At 47.4% G+C, this 24834-nt stretch overlaps 1 protein-coding gene across 1 annotated transcript in view; it reads left to right on the top strand.

The window, feature by feature from the left end:
* The window catches only part of LOC138283724 (embryonic protein UVS.2-like), a 52275-nt gene that overhangs the window by 6310 nt on the left and 21131 nt on the right, over nucleotides 1-24834 (top strand). Inside the window, exons 4-7 of the mRNA XM_069221769.1 lie at nucleotides 9983-10123; nucleotides 10218-10335; nucleotides 15767-15942; nucleotides 21831-21912. Coding sequence (XP_069077870.1) covers nucleotides 9983-10123; nucleotides 10218-10335; nucleotides 15767-15942; nucleotides 21831-21912 — 517 coding nt within the window. The remainder of the gene's footprint in view (nucleotides 1-9982; nucleotides 10124-10217; nucleotides 10336-15766; nucleotides 15943-21830; nucleotides 21913-24834) is intronic.

Below are 24834 nucleotides of genomic sequence, written 5' to 3'. Positions count from 1 at the left end.
AATGCAGTGTATAAAGTGATACTACACAACAACATTGATGCTTTGTGTAGTGCCTACAGAAACAGTGCATCTTATGTTAATATTCTGTACACTGTAGAGAGTGCTGCTACATCTCCATGTCGAGGTTGTGTTCACTATCATTTCACTACATTAGGTGACCTGTATTAAAACTTTATAGAGTGTATAGTGTAACACTACATTTCCAATGTATTGCTGTGTACAGTGCACTGTTTGACTACACTTGGTGACATATTACCTTATTGAAATAGTGTGTACAATGTACAGCATGATGCTAGAACTCTATATATATGTTTCGTATAGTGCATAATATTAAATACAAATTAATTCTGTGTTCATTGAACAGTCTGACACTGCAATGCCATATAAATATTTTGTACAGTGTTTAGGGTGAAACTGTGTCACTGAAGTAAATCCATATTCAGTGTATAGTGTAATACTACATTCTATATTAATGCTGAGTACAGCGGATAGTGTGATTCTTCATCTGTGTACAGTGTATAGTGAAAGACTACATTTTTGTGTTAATGCTGCACACAGAAGATAGTGTGATTGTTCATCTGTGTACGTTGTATAGTGTAAGAGTACATTCTTGTGTTATTGCTGATCACAGCAGATAGTGTGATTCTTTATCTACATACAGTGTATAGGACAAAACTATATTTTTGTGTTAATGCTGCATACAGCGGATAGTGTGAATCTTCATCTGTGTACGTTGTATAGTGTTAGACTACATTCTTGTGTTAATGCTGCACATAGCAGATAGTGTGATTCTTTATCTACGTACAGTGTATGGTGCACAACTATATTCTTGTGTTAATGCTGCACGCAGCAGATAGTGTGAATCTTCATCTGTGTACGGTGTATAGGGTAAGACTACATTCTTGTGTTAATGCTGCACACAGCGGATAGTGTGATTCTTCATCTGTGTACAGTGTATAGTGTAAGACTACCTTCTTGTGTTATTGTTGATCACAGCAGATAGTGTGATTCTTTATCTATATACAGTGTATAGGGCAAAACTATATTCTTGTGTTAATGCTGCACACAGCGGATAGTGTGAATCTTCATCTGTGTACGTTGTATAGTGTAAGACTACATTCTTGTGTTAATGCTGCACATAGCAGATAGTGTGATTCTTTATCTACGTACAGTGTATGGTCCACAACTATATTCTTGTGTTAATGCTGCACACAGCAGATAGTGTGATTGTTCATCTGTGTACGGTGTATAGGGTAAGACTACATTCTTGTGTTAATGCTGCACACAGCAGATAGTGTGATTCTTCATCTGTGTACGGTGTATAGTGTAAGACTACATTCTTGTGTTAATGCTGTGCACAGCAGATAGTGTGATTCTTTATCTACGTACATTGTATAGTGCAAAACTATATTCTTGTGTTAATGCTGCACACAGCAGATAGTGTGATTCTTTATCTACGTACATTGTATAGTGCAAAACTATATTCTTGTGTTAATGCTGCACACAGCGGATAGTGTGATTCTTCATCTGTGTACAGTGTATAGTGTAAGACTACATTCTTGTGTTATTGCTGATCACAGCAGATAGTGTGATTCTTTATCTACATACAGTGTATAGGGCAAAACTATATTCTTGTGTTAATGCTGCACACAGCAGATAGTGTGATTCTTTATCTACGTACATTGTATAGTGCAAAACTATATTCTTGTGTTAATGCTGTACACAGCAGATAGTGTGATTCTTCATATGTGTACAGTGTATAGTGTAAGACTACATTCTTGTGTTAACGCTGCACACAGCAGACAGTATGTTTCTTCATCTGTGTACAATGTATAATGAAAGGATACAATGCAGTATTAATGCTGCACACATCATATAGTATGACTCTTCATCTGTGTACAGTGTATAGTGCTAATTCTGCTCACAGCAGATAGTGTGAATCTTCATCTGCCTACAGTGTTTAGTGTAAGACTACATGCCGGTGTTAATGCTGCACACAGCGGATAGTGTGACTCTTCCTTTGGGTACAGGGACTAGTGCAAAAGTACATTCTGGTGTTAATGCTTCACACAGCAGACAGTATGTTTCTTCATCTGTGTACAGTGTATAGTGCAAGGATACATTGCAGTGTTAATGCTGCACACAACGGATACTGAGATTTTTTATCTGCCTACAGTGGAAGAGTACATTTTGGTGTTAATGCTGCACACAGAGGATAGTGTGATTATTCATCTATGTACAGTGTTTAGAATAACACTACGTCAGTGTTAATGTTGTACACAGCAGTTAGCGTGATACTTCATGTGCATACACAGCGGATAGTGTGATTCTTGATCTGCCTGCAGTGTACAGTGTACGACTACATGCTGGTGTTAATGCTGCGCACAGCAGATAGTGTGACTCTTCCCTTGGGTACAGGGACTAGTGTAAGAGTACATTCTGGTGTTAATGCTGCACACAGCAGACAGTATGGTGGTCATTCTGACCCTGGCGGTCTTTGACCGCCAGGGCGGAGGACCGCGGGAGCACCGCCGACAGGCCGGCGGTGCTCCAATGGGGATTCCGACCGCGGCGGTAAAGCCGCGGTCGGACCGGCACCACTGGCGGGGTCCCGCCAGTGTACCGCGGCCCCATTGAATCCTCCGCGGCGGCGCAGCTTGCTGCACCGCCGCGGGGATTCCGACCCCCCCTACCGCCATCCAGATCCCGGCGGTCGGACCGCCGAGATCCGGATGGCGGTAGGGGGGGTCGCGGGGCCCCTGGGGGCCCCTGCAGTGCCCATGCCACTGGCATGGGCATTGCAGGGGCCCCCGTAAGAGGGCCCCTACAAGTATTTCACTGTCTGCTGCGCAGACAGTGAAATACGCGACGGGTGCAACTGCACCCGTCGCACAGCTTCCACTCCGCCGGCTCGATTCCGAGCCGGCTTCCTCGTGGAAGCCTCTTTCCCGCTGGGCTGGCTGGCGGTCTGAAGGCGACCGCCCGCCAGCCCAGCGGGAAAGTCAGAATTACCGCCGCGGTCTTTCGACCGCGGAACGGTAACCTGACGGCGGGACTTTGGCGGGCGGCCTCCGCCGCCCGCCAAGGTCAGAATGAGGGCCTATGTTTCTTCATCTGTGTACAGTGTATAGTGCAAGGATACATTGCAGTGTTAATGCTGCACACAGTGGATACTGTGATTCTTTATCTGCCTACAGTGTACAGTGTAAGAGTACATGCTTGTGTTAATGTTGTACACATATAGTGTGATTCTTCATCAAGGTTACAATGCAGAATGTAAGACTACATGCCACTGTTACTGCTGCAAACAGCAGACAGTGTGATTCTTTATCTGTGTACAATGTATAGAGTAAGAGTACATTTTGGTGTTAATGTTGCTCACAGGGGATAGTGTGATTCTTCATCTGCGTACAGTGTATAGTGTAAGACTACATTCAGTTGTTAACGCTGCAAACAGAGGATAGTGTGATTCTTCATATGCGTAAAATGTATAGAGTAAGCATTGCAGTGTTAATGCTGCACTCAGCAGATAGTGTGGTTCTTCATCTGCATACAATGTATAGTGCAAGGATACATTGCTGTTCTAATGCTGCATACAGTAGTGTAGTTTGATTCTTCATCTGTGTACATGGAATAGTGCAAGACTACATTCTGGTACTAATGCTGTACACAGCAGACAGTATGTTTCTTCATCTGCGTGCAGGGTATAGTGCAAGGATACATTGCAGTGTTAATGCTGCACACAGCAGAGAGTGTGATTCTTCATCTGTGTACACTGCATAGTGTAAGAATACATTCCGTTGTTAATTCTGCACACAGCGGACAGTGTGAATCTTTCTCTGCCTACAGTGTATAGTGCAAGAATACAATGCAGTGTTCATGCTGCACACAGCATATAGTATGATTCTTCATCTGAGTACAGTGTATAGTGTAAAACTACATTCCGGTGTTAATATTGGGCACAGCAAATAGTGTGATCCTTCATCAACATACAGTGTATAGTGTTAAGACTCCATTCCGGTGTTAATTCTGCACACAGCGGATAGTGTGAACGTTTATCTGCCTACAGTGTATAGTGTAAGAGTACATTCCAGTGTTAATGCTGTGCTCAGTTGTGTGATGCTGCATTTCTATATTATTACAGTATGCAGTGGTAGTTTCACTAAATATTCACATATTAATGATGTGCACAGTGTATAGTGTGAAGCTATATCCTGGTAAAAATGCAGTGGCCATAGCGATGACACATTCCCATATTAATGCTGTGAACTGCGTATAGCACGGTACTTAATCTGTGTTCCAGGGACCCCTAGGAGTCCATGACACATACTCAGGGGTTCCGCAATTGCTTTGAAAATTAAATAATATTAAATAGATGAATAAAGTGCATTTAAATAAAGAAGCATATTTGAAAAAAAAAAAAACATTCTGTAAATGTGAAGGAATTTGAAATTGAAAGGTAAAAAAGTTAAATTCAGTTGGTATCCTCAGATTGTTTCGTGGAGGTAGTGCAAGTGAATCAAACAGAATATAGGATGGGCGATAAGTGGCCTCAATTCAATTTAGAAAAGCCCAAACCTTCTCATTAAAATAAAAAATAGATTTTTTTAAAAGTTGTATTAAACACAATATTTCACCATTTGTGTATTTGTTTGATCAGTGCTTGTTTCTGTAGTTTTGTGTATTGCTTAGAGGTTCAAAGAAATGAAATTGTTTATGCCAGGGTCCCCCGATTCCAATAATGACTCAGGCGGGGTCCCCGGATTCCAATAATGATTCAGTGGGAGTCTTTTTCAGGAGAAAAGCAAGAATAGGGAGGAAACCCATCAGATCAGGAGCAGGGAAGTGAAACAGACAAGAAAGCTATCCAATCATGAGCAAGGGGCTGACCCCGAGGCCATTGTAAGTGTATTGAATGTGTTGGAAACAATAGCCGTCAAAAGCTGTCTGTAATCAAAGCCCAAGAAGGACTCTCTTGCAGCTTCCAGACTCCAGGACTCCCCTCCCCCAGTAAGCTTCTTGTGACTTCACTTTGTTTAGTCCCCCATCCCTGCCTTTACTCCTACCCTCTAATTCAGAGCCTAGATAACTACCTGTATTCAAAATATCTCAAACATGCTGGGACATTTCTCCCTGGAGACAGATTGTCAAATTTAGGTGTGAGATCACCATGAATAAAATGGCCGTTTCGCACAGGAGGATGGGTGTAGCAAAAATGATGTTGGGAGGGCAGCTTGTCCAATGTTACTTTAACTGGCATCACAGTTGCATATACGCCTCCCGCTTCCCTTAGAACAGGATGGCAGAAATCCCAGGAGAGCGGACAAGACTTTCATATTTTTGAATGGATGCACTTTTACTAACCACCTCCAAATCAGGTTTTGTGTTACCATGGGCCAGATGTATCAAGCCTTTTTGCATTCGCAAACGGTGCGAATGCCCGTTTGCGAATGCAAGAAGGCCTTTCAGAATGTATGAAAGGCATTCTGAACGCGATTTAAAGGAATCGCTAAAATAGCGATTCCTTAAAATTGCGAGCCTGTTTATAGAATCGCAATTTGCGATTCTCTAAATAAATCGCAAATAAGGAATCCTTGTTTGCGATTTCTTAAGCACATGTATGAAGCAATTCCTTAATGCGAATTGGGCATTAAGGAACCGCTATTACCACCAAGTTCAAATTTTAAAAATGCATTAAAAATGCATTTTAAAAATTGACATTTAATGCACACATGCCCTTTTGTCTTCCAAAATTGTTTTGGGGTGCAGCAGAGGGGGCCTTAGGCCCGCAGCACCCTGGAGTTTGCATTTCCCAAATTGCGAATTCCAGTTAGGAATTCGCAATTTAGGAAATGCAAAAAATTTGCAAATATGGTCCGACAGGCCCATAGGTGCGAATGGGGGCTGTATCGCAATTTGCGATTTGGTAATAGCATTTGCGATTTTTATTAAAATCGCTATTACCGAATCGCAAATATGATACATACCATTTTGCGACTCAGAAATAGCGATTTCTTAAAAATCGTTATTTCCGAATCGCAAAAGACTTTTTTGATACATCTGGCCCCATATTACTACTTTGAGTACTACATATCATGCCAACAAATTCCCATTATAATGCCACACAATGTATTCTGTCACTCTACATTCCCATATTATTGCTATTTACATTGTACAGCCTCACACTACATAATCACACTTTGGAGGATGTATAGAGTTCTTTTATTTATTAATTCGCAATAGCTCGAATGTTACCATGAGATCATTTCAAACTGCTTTTTTGAGGGGTTGAGTGGATGTATAGAAGGGATCAAGCTGGGATCAGGGCACTCTAAGAGACATTGGGCCTGATTACGACTTTGGCAGAGGGCGTTACTCGATCACAAATGTAATGGATATCCCATTCGCCGTGTTACAAGTTCCATAGGATATAATGGAACTTGTAATATAGCGGGCAGGATGTCTGACACATTTGGGACGGAATAATCCCCTCCCCCAAGGTTCGTAATCATGCCCATTATGTCCACTAGGTGGCTCACTCACTCCTACAGGAGCAGTCAGCTTTGATATCATCCAAAAGCCTGCCTGAGCAAATTAGTTTTCAAGGTTCTCCTGAATCTCAGGAAGTCTTCCTGAAGATGGATGGGTGGGATGCGAGTCTATGAGGAGAAAGAGCCTGTCACACCGACATTATTGCCCTGAAGACTTGGTTTCACAGGTTGATGGAAAGTGTGGGTCGTTCACCCATCTGAGCCGACATGTCGGCAGCGAAGTTGTCATCATGTTAGACAGGTAGGAGGACCCACTTAATGTAAGGCCTTGGGCAGAGGGCCTAAAGTTTTGAATTCTACATAGTGATTGTTGGCCAGTCAGTGGGTAAACCTCTGGTGTGTGAGATGGTTAGGTCGCTTCATGCCAAAGATGAGGTGGACACTTCAGTTTGTACTCCTTGGTTCTTGCACCAGGTCATGTTTGGCCACCTTCATAGATTCCAATTCAGTCCTTGGTCCTGCATCTGAGCTCTACTGCATCCAAGGTGATCCACTGAGGTGGGAACGTCAGAAACAGGGTTCCCTGGAAAACAAGCAGATCTTAGGCATTGTAGGTGACGTTCTCCATAGGAGCCACTCATACGTGTAAGACTAAGGTAGGTCCTACATTATACACCTTTAATTGAGATGCGGCCTAATGGCCACTGAATGTCACACAACATTAACACATTCACACTTCAGACAAGGTATAGTTCCACACTAGATTGACACATCATACTTTGGACAGGGTATAGTTCCACATTAGTTTCACACATTCACACTTTGGACAAGGTATAGTTCCACACTTTGGACAAGGAATAGTTTCATCCTACATTCACACAGTCACACTTTGAACAGGGCACAGTTCCATATTCACTGACATATTCACACTATGGATAAGGTTTAGTTCAACACTACGTTCACACAGTCACACTTTCGACAAGGTATATTACCACACAACATTCACACAGCACACTTTGAACAGGGTTTAGTTCCACACTACATTGGCATGTTCACACATCGGACAGAATAAAGTTTCACACTGCATTCACTTCTGACCACTTTGAACAGGGAAGGTGGCACACTGCAGTCAAATTTTAACACTTTTGACCAGATATGGGGGGTCATTCTGACCCTGGCGGTCTTCGACCGCAAGGGCCACGAACGACTGAAGCACCGCCAACAGGCTGGCGGTGCTTCATTGCCCATTCTGACTGCGGCTGTAAAGCCGCGGTCGGAAAACCGGGTCCGGTGGTTTCCCGCCGGATTAGCCCCGGCTGGGCGAATCCTCCATGGCGGCGCTGCAAGCAGCGCCGCCATGGGGATTCCGACCCCCTTCCCGCCAGCCTGTTTCTGGCGGTTTTCACCACCAGAAACAGGATGGCGGGAACGGGTGTCCTGGGGCCCCTGGGGGCCCCTGCACTGCCCATGCCACTGGCATGGGCAGTGCAGGAGCACCCTAACAGGGCCCCAGTATGCTTTTCACTGTCTGCTTAGCAGACAGTGAAAAGCGCGACAGGTGCAACTGCACCCGTCGCACACCTGCAACACCGCCGGCTCCATTCGGAGCCAGCTTCAGTGTTGCAGGCCCTTTCCCGCTGGGCCGGCGGGCGCTCCCTTGGCGGGCGCCCGCCGCCCCAGCGGGAAAGTCAGAATGGCCCCCGCGGTCTTCTGACCGCAGAGCGGCCAATTGGCGGTTCTCGGAATGACCCCCATGGTCTATTCTACATTCACATAGTAATAATTTGTACAGGATATAGTGCCATATTACATTCATATAATAATACTTTGGGCAGAGTGTGGTGGCACACTAAATTTACATAGCAACATTTTGAACAGTTTAAAGTGTACCCCACATGTTTACTAAGTCCAAGTCCTTCACTAGCTCACTAATTCCAAATGCCCTCCTGTCCCCTAAGTCACCATGCCGCACCAGCTGAGACCAAGTGTCCCACCTGATCACTGAATCTCATTACTCCTACTGATCACTTAATAACAGTATACCACAGACCCAGTGCCCACCTGTTCACTGTTTTCCTGTTGTCCATCTGTTCGCTGACCCCTAGTGTCCCACCTGCTAACTGACTCCTGGTGCCCTACATATTCACTGACACCTAGTGTCCCATCCACCTGCCCACTGACACCTAGGGCTCTACCTACTCATTGACTACTATTACCCCACCTGTTCACTGATTCCCAGGGTCCCACTAGCTCCCTGACTCCTAATACCCCACCAGCTGACTGACTCCTAGTGCCCCACCTGCTCACTGACTCCTAGTGACCCACCTGTTCACAGACTCCTAGTGCCCCACCTGTTCACTGACTCCTAGTGCTCTACCTGCCACTGACTCCTAGTGCTCTACCTGCTCACTGACTCCTAGTGTTCTACCTGCTCACTGACTCCTAGTGCTCTACCTGCTCACAGACTCCTAGTGCCCACCTGCTCACTGAGTCCTAGTGCTCTACCTGCTGACCCCTAGTGCTGTACCTGCTCACTGACTCCTAGTGCCCACCTGCTCACTGAGTCCCACTGCAACGCTCCATGTGTTCACTAAACCCCAACACGGTCACTGAATGCTACTGCCTCACCTAATCACTGATACCCAGCACTCCACCTGCTCACTAACTGCCAATGTCCAACCTACTCACTGAGTCCCAATGCACCTCCTGTTCACTCCCACTGCTCCATAAGCTCACTGAATACCAGTGCACTATCTGCTCCTTGAATCCCAGTGCACCATCTGGTTACTGAATTACAGTGCACCATCTAGTCACTGAATTCCAGTGCTCCATCTGGTCACTGAATCCCAGTGCACATTATGCTCACTGAATCCCAGTGCACCATTTTATCACTTAATCCCATTGCACCATCTTCTTACTGTATCCCATTGCACCACCTGTTCACTGACTTCCACTTCTCCATATGTTCACTGAGTCCCAGTGCACAATCTGGTCACTGAATCCCAGTGTATAATCTCCTCACTGAATCCCAGTGCACCACCTGCTCACTTGATCCCAGTGCACCATCTGCTCACATTATCTCAGTGCACCATCTGCTCACTGAATCCCAGTGCACCATCTACTCACTGAATTCCAGTGCACCAGATCCTTACTGAATCCCGTTGCGCCATCTGCTCACTTAATCCCAGTGCACCATCTGCTCACTGAATCCCAGTACACAAACTGATCGTCGAATCCCAGTGCGCCATCTCCTCACTGAATCTCAGTGCACCATCTCCACACTGAATCCCAGTGCACCATCTCCACACTGAATCCCAGTGTATGGTCTGCTCACTGAATCACAGTGCACGGTCTGCTCACTGAATCCCAGTGCACCATCTACTCACTTTATCCCAGTGCACCCTCTTCTCACTGACTTCGAGGCTGAGGCTCCTCTTTCTTTGGTATGTAATGACAGACATTGAATTCAGTCATGTGTTTCTCTGTTGTAGGCACTTCACAGCTGGTGCATGAGGGGGACATTGCCGTCCAACCAGGCCGCAGTGCCAGGGTGTGTCCAGACAACAGCTGCTTCTGGCCTAAATCCATTGATGGGACCGTCCCTGTGCCCTACACCCTCAGTTCCACTTACAGTAAGTGCACTTCTTCTTTGAGGTAAAACAAGTATCTTCTCTGGTAACTATCCTTGATTTCACACTTCCCTCTTTTCACTCTTACTTTCCTTAGGTCCCTCAGATGTTGCTGCATTCAATGAGGCAATGCTGGAGTTTGCAACATTAACCTGCATCCGCTTCGTGGAACGCACAACAGAAGCAGATTATCTCCAAATCAGTTCTGGAGGCGGGTAAGAACAGAGCCAGCTCCATGGGTGCCCTCTGTGTGTCCTCAATGACTCTGTGCATGTCCTCTTGTGAAATGCTCTCATTACTGGACTCTTGATGGCTCTGTACATTGTTTCACTTGATAGATTCTCATTACAGGACCCTCTATGGCTCTGTACAGTCTTTCATGTGATAGATTCTCATTACAGGACCCTCTGGCTCTGTATATTCTTTCATGTGATAGATTCTCATTACAGGACCCTCTGGCTCTGTACATTCTTTCATGTGATAGATTCTCATTACAGGACATTCTATGGCTCTGTACATTCTTTCATGTGATAGATTCTCATTACAGGACCCTCTATGGCTCTGTACATTCTTTCATGTGATAGATTCTCAATACAGACCCTCTATGGCTCTGTACATTCTTTCATGTGATAGATTCTCAATACAGGACCATCTATATCTCAGTATTCCCTCTTGTTATAAATTCACATGGCTCTGTACTTTCTTTAATGTGATAGGTTCTCATTCCAGACCCTCGATGGCTCTGTACATTCCTTCTTATGATAGATTCTCATCACAAGACCCTCTATGGCTCCGTACATTGCCTCTTGTTATAAATTAATGGACTCTCTATGGCTCTGAGCATTCTTTCATGTGATAGATTCTCATTACAGACCTTCTATGACTCTGAACATTCTTTCATGTGATAGATTCTCATTACAGACCCTCTATGGCTCTGTACATTGCTTCTTGTGATAGCTTCTCATTACAGACTCTCAATGCCTCGTACATTATCCCTTGTGATAGTTTCTTAATACAGATCATCTATGCCTCTGTACATTATTTCATGTGATAGGTTATCATTACAGACCCTCTATGGCTCTGTACATTCCCTCTTGTTATAGATTCACATTAATGGACTCTTTATGGCTCTGTAGATTCCCTCTTGTTATAAATTCATATTAGTGGCCTCTCTGCGGCTCTGTACATTATCTCTTGTTATAGATTCACATTAATGGACACTCTATAGCTCTGTAAATCCCCTCTTGTGACTGACTCCCATTATTACGCCTCCACAGCTCCTTTCATTACCTCACGCTGGGGCACACACCCATTACTCCACCTCCACAGTTGCTTACATCCCAACACGCTCGCAGACTCCAGTTACTACATCTTCATGGCTCCTTACATTCCAATACATTGTCATAGATTCTTATTACTGCACCTCTAGGACTCCTTACATTCCCTCAAGGTGGTACATACTCCCATTACTGCACCCCCAAGGCTCCTTACATTCCCTCACACTGGCACAGACCCCCATTATTGCACCTACACGGCTCCTTACATCCCCTCATGGTGGCACAGATTCCCATTAATGCACCTCCAAGGCTCTTTAGATTCCCTCCCAGTGGCAGAGACTCCCATAAATGCACCTCCATGTCTCCTTACATTCCATCACACTGGCACATACTCCAGTTACTGCCCCTCTATGGCTCCTTATATTCCCTCACAGTGGCACAGACTCCCAATAATGCAAATCCATGGCGCCTTACATTCCCTCACGGTGGCACAGACTCCCATTAATGCAAATCCATGACTCCTTACATTTCCTCACGGTGGCACAGTCTCCATTACTGCAGCTCCACGGCTCCTTACATTCCCTCACTGTGGCACAGTCTCCCATTACTTCACCTCTATGTCTCCTTACATTCCCTCACGGTGGCACAGACTAGCATTACTGCAGCTCCACGGCTCCTTACATTACCTCACGGTGGCACAGTCTCCCATTACTGCAGCTCCAGAGCTCCTTACATTCCCTCACGGTGGCACAGTCTCCCATTAATGCAGCTCCACGGCTCCTTACATTACCTCACAGTGGCACAGACTCCCATTAATGCAAATCCATGACTCCTTACATTCCCCCACAATGGCATAGACTCCCATTTCTGCTTCTCCATGGCTCCTTACGTTCCCTCACGGTGGCACAGACACCCATTACTTCACCTCTATGTCTCCTTACATTCCCTCACGGTGGCACAGTCTCCCATTACTGCAGCTCCACGGCTCCTTACATTACCTCACGGTGGCACAGACTAGCATTACTGCAGCTCCATGGCTACTTACATTCCCTCACGGCGGCACAGACTGCACTGATTTTGTGCCACGCATTCTTTCCTGCTGCTACTCCCATGTCATCAGTGGTCCCCCAGTGCTCTTTAGCCTAGCAAGGTTATGCACTTGCTCTGGTTAGAACTGATTCGGATGAGGCCCCCTTCCCCTCCAGCGTCTTGAGACCCTCATGGGTGAGTAGCCGTGCTTTACAAAAACTGATTAATTGATTGATTGATTCATAAGGTGAGGGAGATCTTGCAGCCGGGACCCCAGAACTCCCAGGGCCTGAAATGCATTAGGTGAAAGGTGTGTCATACTCTAAGTAGGAATGTGAACAGAAGAAGGTGCATTAGGGTTTTATACTTTTGGATTCAAAAATCTGTCAAATGGTTTAGAGAGAAATGTATTTGTATAACTTTGAAGTATAACGAATTGTAAGTTTAGAAATACTATTTCCATGACCTGAGGGTTAAACCGTTGTGCAGGAGGGGGCTCTGCCCAGAGTCTGGACACCACTGTGCCAGAGGGTCCCTGTGATCATCATTCCATCTCAAACCACGTTCAGCCCTAGTCACAAACATATCGTTTACAGCTGCAAACACCTTACATACGCCTTCCAGGAACCCACAAAAGGATTCCTGGCAGGAGTAAATCCCATGCAAGAGGAAGGAAGTAGGCATAGTGGAAGGGGATCAGATCACCCACAAATTTGCAGTGGTGTATGGAAAGGGCTTTCCTAAAAGGCGAAAACAGCTCATTGCAGGGAAATCGTATTCCTGTGGAAAAAAAGACAAAAAGTGTGTATCTGCACAACGTGGTCCGTTGTCCATGTGCGTAATCTGCGCTGTGTACTTATTTCAAGACTATCTAGTATCACACATAGCAACAGGTAGGAACCAAGGGGATGGTCTTCATGCCAAGGGGATGTGTCAATGACATTCCCAGGAGTGCACCGGAACACCTTTCCATGTATCCCTCTGTAAATGTTAGAGAATTAAAAATAGTGCAAAAGTACCTTCAGACACCTGTTTAAATCTCCACCCATACTATTATGATTTGTTTGTGATTCCGGCCAGTGTGATGTTCGGCCGGAACCGGAATAACATATAGCTGCCAGCCAATCAAAGCATGACGGCCCTGACGTAAGAGGGCCTACCGCCACTTTAGTGCTACCTTTGCTTAATTTTTTTAATGCTATGGTGGCACTAAGGTGGCCTTTTCCCTGCACTATATTTACAAAGTGGCGCAATGGTTGCATTGCGCCACTTTGTAACTCTTTGCGCTACATTATGCCTGCGCCAGGCATAATGTATGCAAAGGGTGCGTTTCTCCGTTAAGGGGGCCGAAAAATGGCACAAAGAAATCTGAGATTGTTTTCGTCATTTCTTTCAACATTTTTAGCACATTAAAAGGGGGGCACACTATTGTTTACAATGGGTCCCTATGTACTGTTCAATGTAAGTGCCAACATTTTGGTGCTAACCCTGAACAGTACATCAACAGCGTCAAAAATGTTGATGTTATTGCCTCCTACCCTGCGCAATTGTGCACCATATATTAGATACGGCGCACACATTAAAGGGGTCATTAGGGCCAACGACCACGGAAGCACCGCCAACAGGCTGGCGGTGCTCCCTGGCCAATTCTGACCGCGGCGGTAAAGCCGCGGTCAGAAAAGGGAAACCGGCGGTTTTCCGACGGTTTTCCCCTGGCCAAATGAATCCTCCATGGCGGCGCTGCAAGCAGCGCCGCCATGGGGATTCCGACCCCTTTCCCGCCAGCCTGTTTCTGGCGGTTTTTACCGCCAGAACCAGGCTGGCGGGAACGGGTGTCGTGGGGCCCCCTAACAGGGCCCCATAATGATCTTCAGTGTCTGCTTTGCAGACACTGAAAATCGCGACGGGTGCCACTGCACCCGTCGCACCCCAGCAACTCCGCCGGCTCCATTCGGAGCCGGCTTCATCGTTGCTGGGTCTTTCCCGCTGGGCGGGCGGGCGGCCTTTTGGCGGTCGCCCGCCCGCCCAGCGGGAAAGTCAGAATGACCGCCGCGGTCATTTGACCGCAGTGCGGTCTTTTGGCGGTCTCTGCCCGGCAGGCGGCGCCCGCCGGGGTCGGAATGACCCCCTAAATCTGCCCCGAAGTGTCCACTCATTCAATAAGCACAGGATATCTTTCCCAAGACTCATCAGGTCGAACCTTGGTTTTATCCCATCCCTCGCCTACCTTCAGAACGGTCACTTTGTAATCAGTATTTTTGCGACCAGTGAGTTAATTTTCAAACTAACCTACATATCAATAGGTTGGTTTGTAAATTACTGATTTATAGTAGGCAGTGATCTGACCTAGTTCATGAATTTTAATTAGGTATGTCACAAACTGTGAGCCACTAGAAATTACAGCCATCACAGGGATGATGGAATGCTTGGATCAGTAGACCACCATATCTGTGACTCCTTTTAAATAAATAATTTTCCTTTAAGTGCAATCCGTTTTCTGTAAAGAAATGTTGATTGCATATAAAAAGAGAAAAGTGTAAGTTTTCTTTTTAAGAGTAGCTAGTGGTCCTTGGGACCACTACCTGCTCGTAAAAAATGTTTTTGTCAACAGTTACATTTGTGAATTACTTACCACCTGCTTTGAAGAGGTGGGAAAAGATGAATGTATTGTGACCAGAATACAGTCGCAAAATTTTACTACATCCTAAAGTGTAATGGTATTTGAAAGGGGCACCTTAAACATGCCCTTTAAATACTGGTTAGGACTTTGGTCACAAACCCAAATTGGAATTCGGATGCATGTTACCAAATCACAATCTGTAGTTTGTATATAGAAAAAAGCCTTTTTGCAGTTGCAAACGGCCTGTTTCTGTGAATTGAACGCAGGTACATCTGCCCTATGTTTTTACTCCAAATATGTCTTCTCTTTAATGTCCTATGTGGGTGTCCACCGGGGAATCACCTATATCGGTATAACATTGACTGCCTACAGGACACTGTTGGTAAAACCATGACCACCCAGCTAGGGCATGACACAGGCAGTGACCAGGCAGCTGCAACCATGCCAGAGCAGTCTACTGTTTCTTGTCCCACCGCAATCCATTGCTCTCTTTGTAAACAATACCAACCACTCCAGGTGTAATCAATAGTATATACAGTACCATTGTATTATATTGTAATGCCTCTGCACCTACAAGTGACTCAGTTCTGCATTGTGCGGGTCCCAGCAAAGTCAACATGAACACAGGCCATTCCATGTGGAAGGTGCTAGACTTTGCATGCCTAAAATTCTCTCATGAATGTTGCCACAATGTTACTATTCTGTTCGTATGTGCTCCAGGTGCTGGTCATACGCTGGAAAGGTAGGAGGCGCCCAACAGGTATCTCTGTCAGCGGGCTGTTTGAGGAAAGGGCCCATCCAGCACGAGCTGAACCATGCCCTCGGCTTCTTCCACGAGCAAAGCCGCAGTGATCGCGACAACTATGTGACCATCATGACCGCAAACATTCAGCCAGGTCAGTGAACCTCTATCAGGTATTTTCAGTAGATTCCCTGTGTTAGATACTGGTCCTATCCGATGAAAACGCTGTCCTAGAAAGAGGAGCAGAAACTGTGGTCTTATACTGTCCACTGAAGCACTGAGGGGCATATTTATACTTTTTGGTGCAAACCTGCACTAACGGAGTTTTGCATCAAAAGGTTTTGCACCGGCTTGCACCATTCCTGATCAATCAGTCGATCAATCATAGTACTTGTAAAGCGCACTACATACCCGCAAGGGTCTCAAGGCGCTGGGGATGGGGCAGAGGTGTGCTGCTCCTGCTCGAAGAGCCAGGTCTTGAGGTGTCTTCTGAAGGTGAGCAGGTCTTGGGTTTTTCTTAGGTTGGTCGGGAGGGTGTTCCAGGTCTTTGTGGCGAGGTAGGAGAAGGATCTGCAGCGAGAGGATGTTCGTTGGATGCGGGGGATGACGGCGAGGGCAAGGTTGGAGGAGCGGAGTTGTCGGGTGGGGGTGTAGAAGCTGAGTCTGCTGTTCAGGTAGGCTGGCCCGGTGTTGTGGAGTGCTTTGTGTGCGTGGATGAGGAGCTTGAAGGTGATCCTCTTGTCGACGGGGAGCCAGTGAAGGTTTCTCAGGTGGGGGGTGATGTGGTTGTGGCGGGGTACGTTGAGGATTAGTCGACGGAGGCGTTTTAGATGCGTTGGAGGCGTTTCAGGTGCTTGGACGAGATGCTGGCGTAGAGTACGTTGCCGTAGTCAAGCCTGCTGCTGACGAGGGCATTTGTCACTGTCTTTCTTGTTTCGGTCGGGATCCACTTGTAGATCCTGCAGAGCATGTTGTAGCAGGAGGCGGAGATGGCGTTGACCTGTTTTGACATGGAGAGGGATGAGTCGAGGATGAAGCCAAGGTTGCATGCGTGGTCGGTTGGAGTTGGTGGGGCACCCAGCAAGGTTGGCCACCATGAGTCGTCCCAGGCGGAGGGGGTGGGCCCTAGGATGAGGACCTCCGTCTTGTCTGAGTTCATTTTCAGATGGCTGCCTCTCATCCAGTCGGCGATGGCCTTCATACCCTCATGAAGGTTGGTCTTGGTGGTATGCGGGTCCTTGGTGAGGGAGAGGATGAGCTGCGTGTCGGCGTAGGAGATGATGTTGAGGTTGTGTTGGCGGGCCACTTGTGTGAGGGGGCCATGTAGATATTGAACAGCGTTGGGCTGAGGGATGAACCCTGGGGTATGCCGCAGATGATGTTGGTGGCTTCGGATTGGAAGGGAGGGAGGCGGATTCTCTGGGTCCTGCCGGAAAGGAAGGATGTGGTCCAGTTGAGGGCTTTCCCTTGGATCCCAGCTTCGTGGAGGCGGATTTTCAGAGTGTGGTGGCAGACTGTGTCGAAGGCTGACAGGTCTGGGAGGATGAGGGCTGATGTTTCGCCATTGTCGAGTTGGCTTCTGATGTCCTCTGTGGTGGCAAGAAGGGCGGTCTCGGTGCTGTGATTCCGTCTGAATCCGGAAAGGGAGGGGTCGAGGATGTTGTTGTCTTCGAGGTAGGGAGTCAGTTGTGAGTTGACGATTTTCTCAATGACTTTTGCCGGGAAAGGGAGCAGGGAGATGGGCCGGAAATTCTTGGGGTCCTTGGGGTCCGCCTTGGGTTTTTTGAGAAGGGCGTTGATTTCGGTGTGCTTCCAGCTTTCCTGGATTTCACTGTTTCGAAGGAGATGTTGATGACCTTCCTTAGTTGGGGTGCGATGGCAGTGTCTGCTTTGTTGTATATGAGGTGTGGGCACGGGTCTGATGGTGATCCCGAGTGGATGGAGTTCATGGTCTTGCATGTCTCGTCGTCGTTGACGGTGGTCCATGAGGTCAAGCGTTTGGTGCGGGTGGGGTTCATGGCTGGGGAGATTGGCTTGGTTGGGGTGGTTGGGCGTGTTGAAGCTGTTGTGGATGTTGGTGATCTTCCGGTGGAAAGCAGTGGCCAGGGCGTCACACAGTTCTTGGGATGGTGGGATGTCGTTGGTGATGGCGCTGGGGTTGGAGAGTTCCTTCACGATGTTGAAGAGCTCTTTGCTGTTGTGCGCGTTGTTCTCCAGGCGGGTTTTGAAGGAGGATCTCTTGGCTAGCATGAGGAGTTGGTGATGTCTGCCTGTGGCATCCTTGAGTGCTGTGGGGCTGTTGGGTGTGCATTCATGGAGCCATTTCTTCTTGAGTTTTCGGCAGTTGCGCTTGGAGGTCGTTGGTGAACCAGGTAGCTTTTTTGCCGGTTTGGTCATTGGAGGGCTTTTTGAGTGGTGCGAGGTGGTTGGCGCAGTCGTTGATCCATTGCCTGAGGTTGTAGGCCGCGCTGTCAGGGTCGGTGGGGTCGGTAGGCTGTCTCTGGGCTAGGGCGTTGGTCAGCTGATCTTCGGTGACTTTGCTCCAGCACCGACGGGGTGGTCGCTCGGTGTGGTGGTGTTTGGTTTGTTTCTTGGAGGTGAAGTGGATGCAGTGGTGGTCGGTCCAGTGGAGTTCAGAGGTGTGGTTGAAAGTGATGTGGTCGCTTGTGGGCAATATGGAATAGAGTGTGTGGCCGGCCGCGTGGGTGGGTGGGTGCGGTGACAAGTTGTCGGAGACCGAGGTTGGCGAGGTTGTCGATCAGAGTGGTGGAGCTGGCGTTGTTGTTCTCAAGGTGGAAATTTAGGTCCCCAAGGAGGACGTAATCCGTGGAGATGAGTGCGTGGGTGCTGGCGAGGTCAGCGATGGTGTTGCTGAACGGTGCCCTGGGTCCGGGGGGGGTCTGTAGACGAGCGTTCCTCTGAGGGTGGTGTTGGGGTCGGTGTGCATTCGGAAGTGCAGGTGTTCAGCGGACTTGAGGGTGTCATCCAGGTGGTTGTGGACTTCGAGGGTGGCCTTGTGGACGATGGCTATGCCTCCTCCGATTCCGTTGACGCGGTCCCTGCGGGAGATCTTGTAGCCATCCGGGATGACTATGGCGATGTCAGGTGCCGAGGAGTCATTCCACCAGGTTTCGGTCAGGAAGGCTACGCCAGGGGTGGTGGAGTCGAGCAGGTCCCAGAGCTCGATGGCGTGCTTGCGTGCGGAGCGGGTGTTGAGGGGTATGCAGTGGATGTGATTGGATCCAGTCCTGGGATGTTTAGCGGCTCTGTCGCAGGTGAAGCTACAGGTGCCGCAGGCAAAGGGTCAGTGAGTATGTTTTGGGGTGGCCTGGACGCAGGTGGTGCCACGGCCGGTGTTGAGTGCGAGCAGGGTGCTGGTGTCGTAGCGAAGTCTGGCGGTATGGCTGTTGTGGGGTCCAGGGGTTCTGGCACTGTGCGTCGTCAAGGCATGGACGGGCGCAGACGGGCTTGCATCTGGAGCGCCGGCGGCGCGACCGCCGTTAAGAAGGGGAGGGGGGAGGGAGGAGCAGCTGGGAGGCGGGAGGCGTGGGCGAATGTGGTCGCGGACACCGCAGATATGCAGCGGCAGGAGGGGGAGAAACGGAGTAAGAGAGCAGAAAAATAAAGGCGCAATTAAGGAAATAAACAGGAGAGCAGAGAGCAGGAATAAAGTAAAAAGGCACAGAGTTACCAAAATTACCAAAATTACCAAAAACAATACAAGAATACAATACAAGAATACAAGAAAGAGAGGAGAATAAAGAAAATAGAAAAGCACTCTAGCGCTTACCACTAGGCACCCGGGAGGGTCGGGTCCAGGAGGTCCTCGTTCCCTTGGAGCACAGCGAGGGCGGGGAGGGGGAGACACGAGCACGGCTCGGTGGTGCTGTGGGCGTGGGGAGTGTTCACCTGGCCAAAACAGGTCAGGGGTCACTCACCTCAGCGCGCAGCGACCGCCATTGAGAAGGGAAGGGGGGAGGGAGGAGCAGCTGGGAGGCGGGAGGTGTGGGCGAATGGGGGCACGAGGGATGTGGGCCACAGGGACACAGCGGCGGGAGGGGGAGAAACGGAGTGAGAGAGCGGGAAAGTAAAGGCGCAATTAAGGAAATAAACAGGAGAGCAGAGAGCAGGAATAAAGTAAAAAGGCACAGAGTTACCAAAATTACCAAAATTACCAAAAACAATACAAGAATACAAGAATACAATACAAGAATACAAGAAAGAGAGGAGAATAAAGAAAATAGAAAAGCACTCTAGCGCTTACCACTAGGCACCAGGGAGGATCGGGTTTCCTGAGTGCCAACTGGCACCATATTTATAGAATGGTGCAAGACGGTGCAAAGGGTGGGCTAGCGTAAAAAAAAAGACGTTAGCCGGGTGGGGGTGGCCGTATGGGAGAAGAGGATTTTGCACCAAAAAATGACATTAGGCAGGTTAGAGTAAAAAAAATGATAATGACTCTAACCAACCTAGCATCATATTCGGACGCAAAACCATCAATACCACATGACTCCTGTCTTAGAAAAGACAGGCATCACGCCCACAAAGCCAATGGCCAGAAAAAGGGACCAGTGTCTCCTGGGCATGGCCATTGCACCCAGTGCTATGTAGAGGGGCCCATTTCAGGGCTCCCAATGGCACCTTAAAAGATCAAATAAAATACTTACCTATACTTACCTGGGATGGGGTCCCCCGTCCTCTGCTGTCCCTCTGGTGTGGGTGTGGGTGTCCCTGGGGCCTGGGGTTGGCACCTGTGAGCTTATTCCATGGTGTGCAACCATGGAAATAGGCCCACAGGTCCCCTAACGCCTGCCCTGACCCAGGCATTAAACAATGGTACAAAGCAATCTTTGCACCATTATTTGACCCCTCCATGTGCGTGATTTTAGCATGGGGGGATAAATATGGCGGTAAGGCCATAGAGTCATTTTTTGCACGGGTACACCTACAGAGACGCAAGGTAGATTTCCCCATCCAAAAAATTACTTTAACTCTATAACTTTAGAGCTAGATGGGTCCAGAGCCAAAGTATAAATATGGAGTTAGTTTTGCACTGAATTCGTGTTAAAAAAATTACACAAATTCAGCGCAAAACAAGTATAAATATGCCTCTGAGTTCCATGGAAGAAGTGCTGAAACTTTCATTTGAAGCAGGGAGGTCCAAGGACGAAGTGCTGAGACTGTACATCGAAGCACTGAGTTCTAAGGGAAGAAGTGCTGACATTTTCCATTCAAGCACAGAGGTCTGATACTGTGCATGGAAGCACTGAGGTCAAGGAAGAAGTGCTGAAACTGTCCACTGAAGTACTGTGTTCCAAGGAATTCTGGCCCATTAAAGCACTGGAGTCGAGTGACAAGTCAAGTACCTTCCCATTTAAAAGCAAGGTGCTATTCTGTGAAGTGCTGGTACTGTCCCTTCCAACACACTGAAGTCTCTATGAAAGCGCTGCTACTCTCCCTTTGAATGCATTGGACTCCTGTGGAGAAGCATTGATGCTACCTGCTTAGGAACACAGATATCCCAGTGAGAAGTTCTGCTACTGTCCAAATAAAAGTACTACAGTCCCAGTGAGTGTGCAAGTGTATTTCTATTTTAAAAACTTGAAACCCTGGCTAGTTGTGCAAGTACTGACCCACTAAATAAATTGGTCAGCCAGTGAGAAGAACAGCCACTATCCAACTATGAACAAAAAGGTACCAGTGAGAAGGACACTGTCCCAGTGAAAGCACCAGCACCCACATGAGATGTCCTACTCTCATATGATGGAAAAAGGATCTCCAGGAATCAGCAACTGCACCATTCATCCTCAAGTGGGTCTTATGAGAGGAACATTCCTTGTGCTTAACTATCTTTCTAAATGAGGATGCAGGTCATTCCAGCGTTGGAAAGCAGGTATTGATGTCCCAGTCAATACATCCTCCAGATAAGGGAACAACTAAAGCTACCCATCTGTGGCTCATATAGTTGTTTGTTTTGTGAGTGACTCCCTCTGCTCAAAGTGATTTTCTGACATACTCTTTATTATGTGTTTGTTTTTACAGACTATCTGCCTAACTTTAAGAAAGAGAACTCCAATAACCTGGGTCTGCAATATGACTACTCTTCCATCATGCACTATCCGATGTAAGTCTAAGGTGTTTAACTGGCCTGTTTTTGAGTTGTTTTACTCTTGATGTGTGGGGCCAGGTGAAAGGATAACACTTCGGTCTGTGTTTACTGTTGACTTAAAAGTGGAAGCACCAGGGAAGGCAAGGGAAAGGGATTATGATGGCTCCATCAATGATCATGACCAAGAGACACCCTACAGCCAACGATTGGAGAAGGGAGGCATGGTGATCAGTGGGTTGGTGGTTACTGTCATCTCAGAGATGGAATCACCATGAATGGGGAGTGGAAGGGAGTATGTTGGCTCCATCACTGATCATGGTGAGCACAGCATGAGCAGCCCATGATTGGAAAAGGGAGGTAGGCGGAAGGCGCCAGAAGGACGAGAGAAGATAAAACTCATAGGGTGACGTGACAGTGGAGGTTAATGAGGGGAATCATCCACTTTAAAAACAGATTAAAACAAAGAAACGGCTGAAGGCGCGGTCAGAGTTCATAATTAGAACAGAGGTGGGAGATCATGGTTAGAGACGAAATGGACATGGGTGGCTCCTCCTCTAAGGAGGAGAAGTGTCGCCCAGCTTCTTTGAAGCAGAAGGGGAAGGAAAAATAAAATGATAATAATGAAGTGTTATTATAATGTTATTTTTCCTGGGAGCCGGCTTAGTTGAGGGCTGGACTGGAAGGGGCCAGAGGAGGGCTGGAGGGAGGAGTGGAGTGCACAATAAGTGTGCATGTATGCTGGACCGGCCATGTTGAGTCTGCCAAACAGACATGCACACTTTGCATTTCTCCAACCGGCTGTATTGAACAGCGGGGTGGATAAAGTGCACAGGTTCCCACTCCCTGTGTGAGTACCGAAGCAAGGTGCACACACCAATCACGATGCTGCTGTCATGCTGGTGGCAGCAACGTCGTCATTGGCTGGAAGCATGTGTTCTGCCGGGAAAAGGGCGGAGGAGACGTGACCACGTCTCTGGAACAATGGTAAGAGGTTTTTTTTCTTTCTTTCTTTATATTTTTTGTTGATTAGAGGGAGTTAGATGATCAGCTGGTGAGTACAGTGTTAGGATGACATGACCAAAACAAGGTAAAAATACAGTGGGCTGAGAAATGATGTGGATTGCGATTTGACCAGAGATGGACTCTTGATTGAGTTAGTATGATCCAATCATGGAAATTTCATAGGCGGAGAAGGGTGGAAGAAAGGATGCTCAGGCTGCATCTGACAGTCTTTAAAAGGAGAAGTACAAACATCAATAAAATTGACAAGGTGGTGCCTGAATTATGCATGTTAGCTGGAACATATGTGGGACCTCAATAAGAAAGAAAGATTGTAGAGGGATACATCATTGAGGAATGGCTTCAGCATGCAGGCGCAAGGTTCAAAAATTGAAAAAAGAGTCAGTTTCAGTACATTAGGACATGGATGGTACAGAGGTGATTAAGTAATGCTCAGGGCACGGTAGAAGCATGGTAGCTTGACCGTAAAGAATAACTCACAATAAGTTTAGGGCCTGATGTAAGGTATGGGAGTAAGTACTCTATTCTTCAGGGTGGCACAGAACATTACATCTGCAACCCTGATGGACAGAAAACCACCATATTTAGAGCTGAACCCTGCCTCTGTGATCTCTGTTCCTCAGAGACACAGCCGTCATGGAGGTACATGAAAGAGCAAAATGGTTGGTGGTGGCTGCTGTCAATTTGATGGCAATGTGTTTGCTTTTGAGAAACAAACTCACAAAGTGGGGGATTTTTTCTGGACAAATTATGAATAACTCCCCACATCAAGGGAGTCATTGTTTGTATTTTATTTGTATTTTTCTGTTTATCACGGACAGAAAAGAAGAACCCTAAACAGGGAGAGTGGTGTGGTGCCCTTATTGGGAAGGCCAGCACTCCACTGGCTGTCAGAGTCAGCTTTTAGTTGTTGGAAGCAGAGGAGGACGAGTGGAAGCAGAGCCCGAGGGGAGATTGCAAATAGGACGTGCTGCAGTATTTTGAACGACTTGTAACTTGGACAGTAATATCTCATTGGCTGAAGCTAATAATGCATTGCAATAGCTAATGAGTGTCTCCACCAAGGTTTTTCTAGCCGGAAGTGTGAAAAAAGCAACTGTTTTTCTCAGCAGGTGCATCATATGGAAGCAGGTGCCCATAGTAGATAGAACCTGCTCTTTCATTGTTAATTGTTGATCCAGTCTGACACCAAGATGCTTGACCACCTGTGTGGGAATAGGGACACTACCCAGCTCTGAAGGCCACTAGTCAGGAGACCAGCGCTGTTGGGCTTTACCAAAAAGCATGATCTCTGTCTTTTCTGTATTCAGCTGTAGACAGTTACTTGACATCGAGGGCCTCATTTACAAGGCTGTTGCACCACTGTTGCAAGTAATATTTTTGACACAGCAGTGGCGCTAAGCAGTGCTTTACACTGCTCCAGATTTACAAACTGATGAATTGGGTTCAATGTATCATTTTGTAAACCCTTGTGTCACATTAATGTATGCAGGGTAGGCGTTCCCACAAGAAAAGCCATGCAGAACTGAGGCAGTGAAATTTACATTTCACTGCATCACTCTGCGACTTCACTGCGTTAAACATTTAGGGGGTCATTCCAACCCTGGCGGTCTTTGACTGCCAGGTTTGTTTTGATGGATTTCACCACCAACAGGCTGGCAGTGAGTTCCTGGGGTCGCACCGCCGGGACCAGCGGTTTCCCACCACTTTTGTCCCGGTGGGAGTAATCCTCCAGGGCAGCGCTGCTTGCAGCGCTGCCCAGGGGATTACGAGTCCCCCTCCCGCCAGCCTTTTCATGGCGGTTTACACCGTCATGAAAAGGTTGGCGGAAAGGGGAGGCGCAGGACCCCTGGGGGCCCCTGCACTGCCCATGCCACTGGCATGGGCAGTGCAGGGGCCCCCTGCCACGGCCCGTGC

This window comes from Pleurodeles waltl, chromosome 3_1 (genome assembly GCF_031143425.1).
Source record: "Pleurodeles waltl isolate 20211129_DDA chromosome 3_1, aPleWal1.hap1.20221129, whole genome shotgun sequence".
Taxonomy (NCBI): Eukaryota; Metazoa; Chordata; class Amphibia; order Caudata; family Salamandridae; genus Pleurodeles; species Pleurodeles waltl.
Note: the sequence above shows the minus strand (reverse complement) of the source record. Positions and strands in the feature narration are given on the sequence as shown.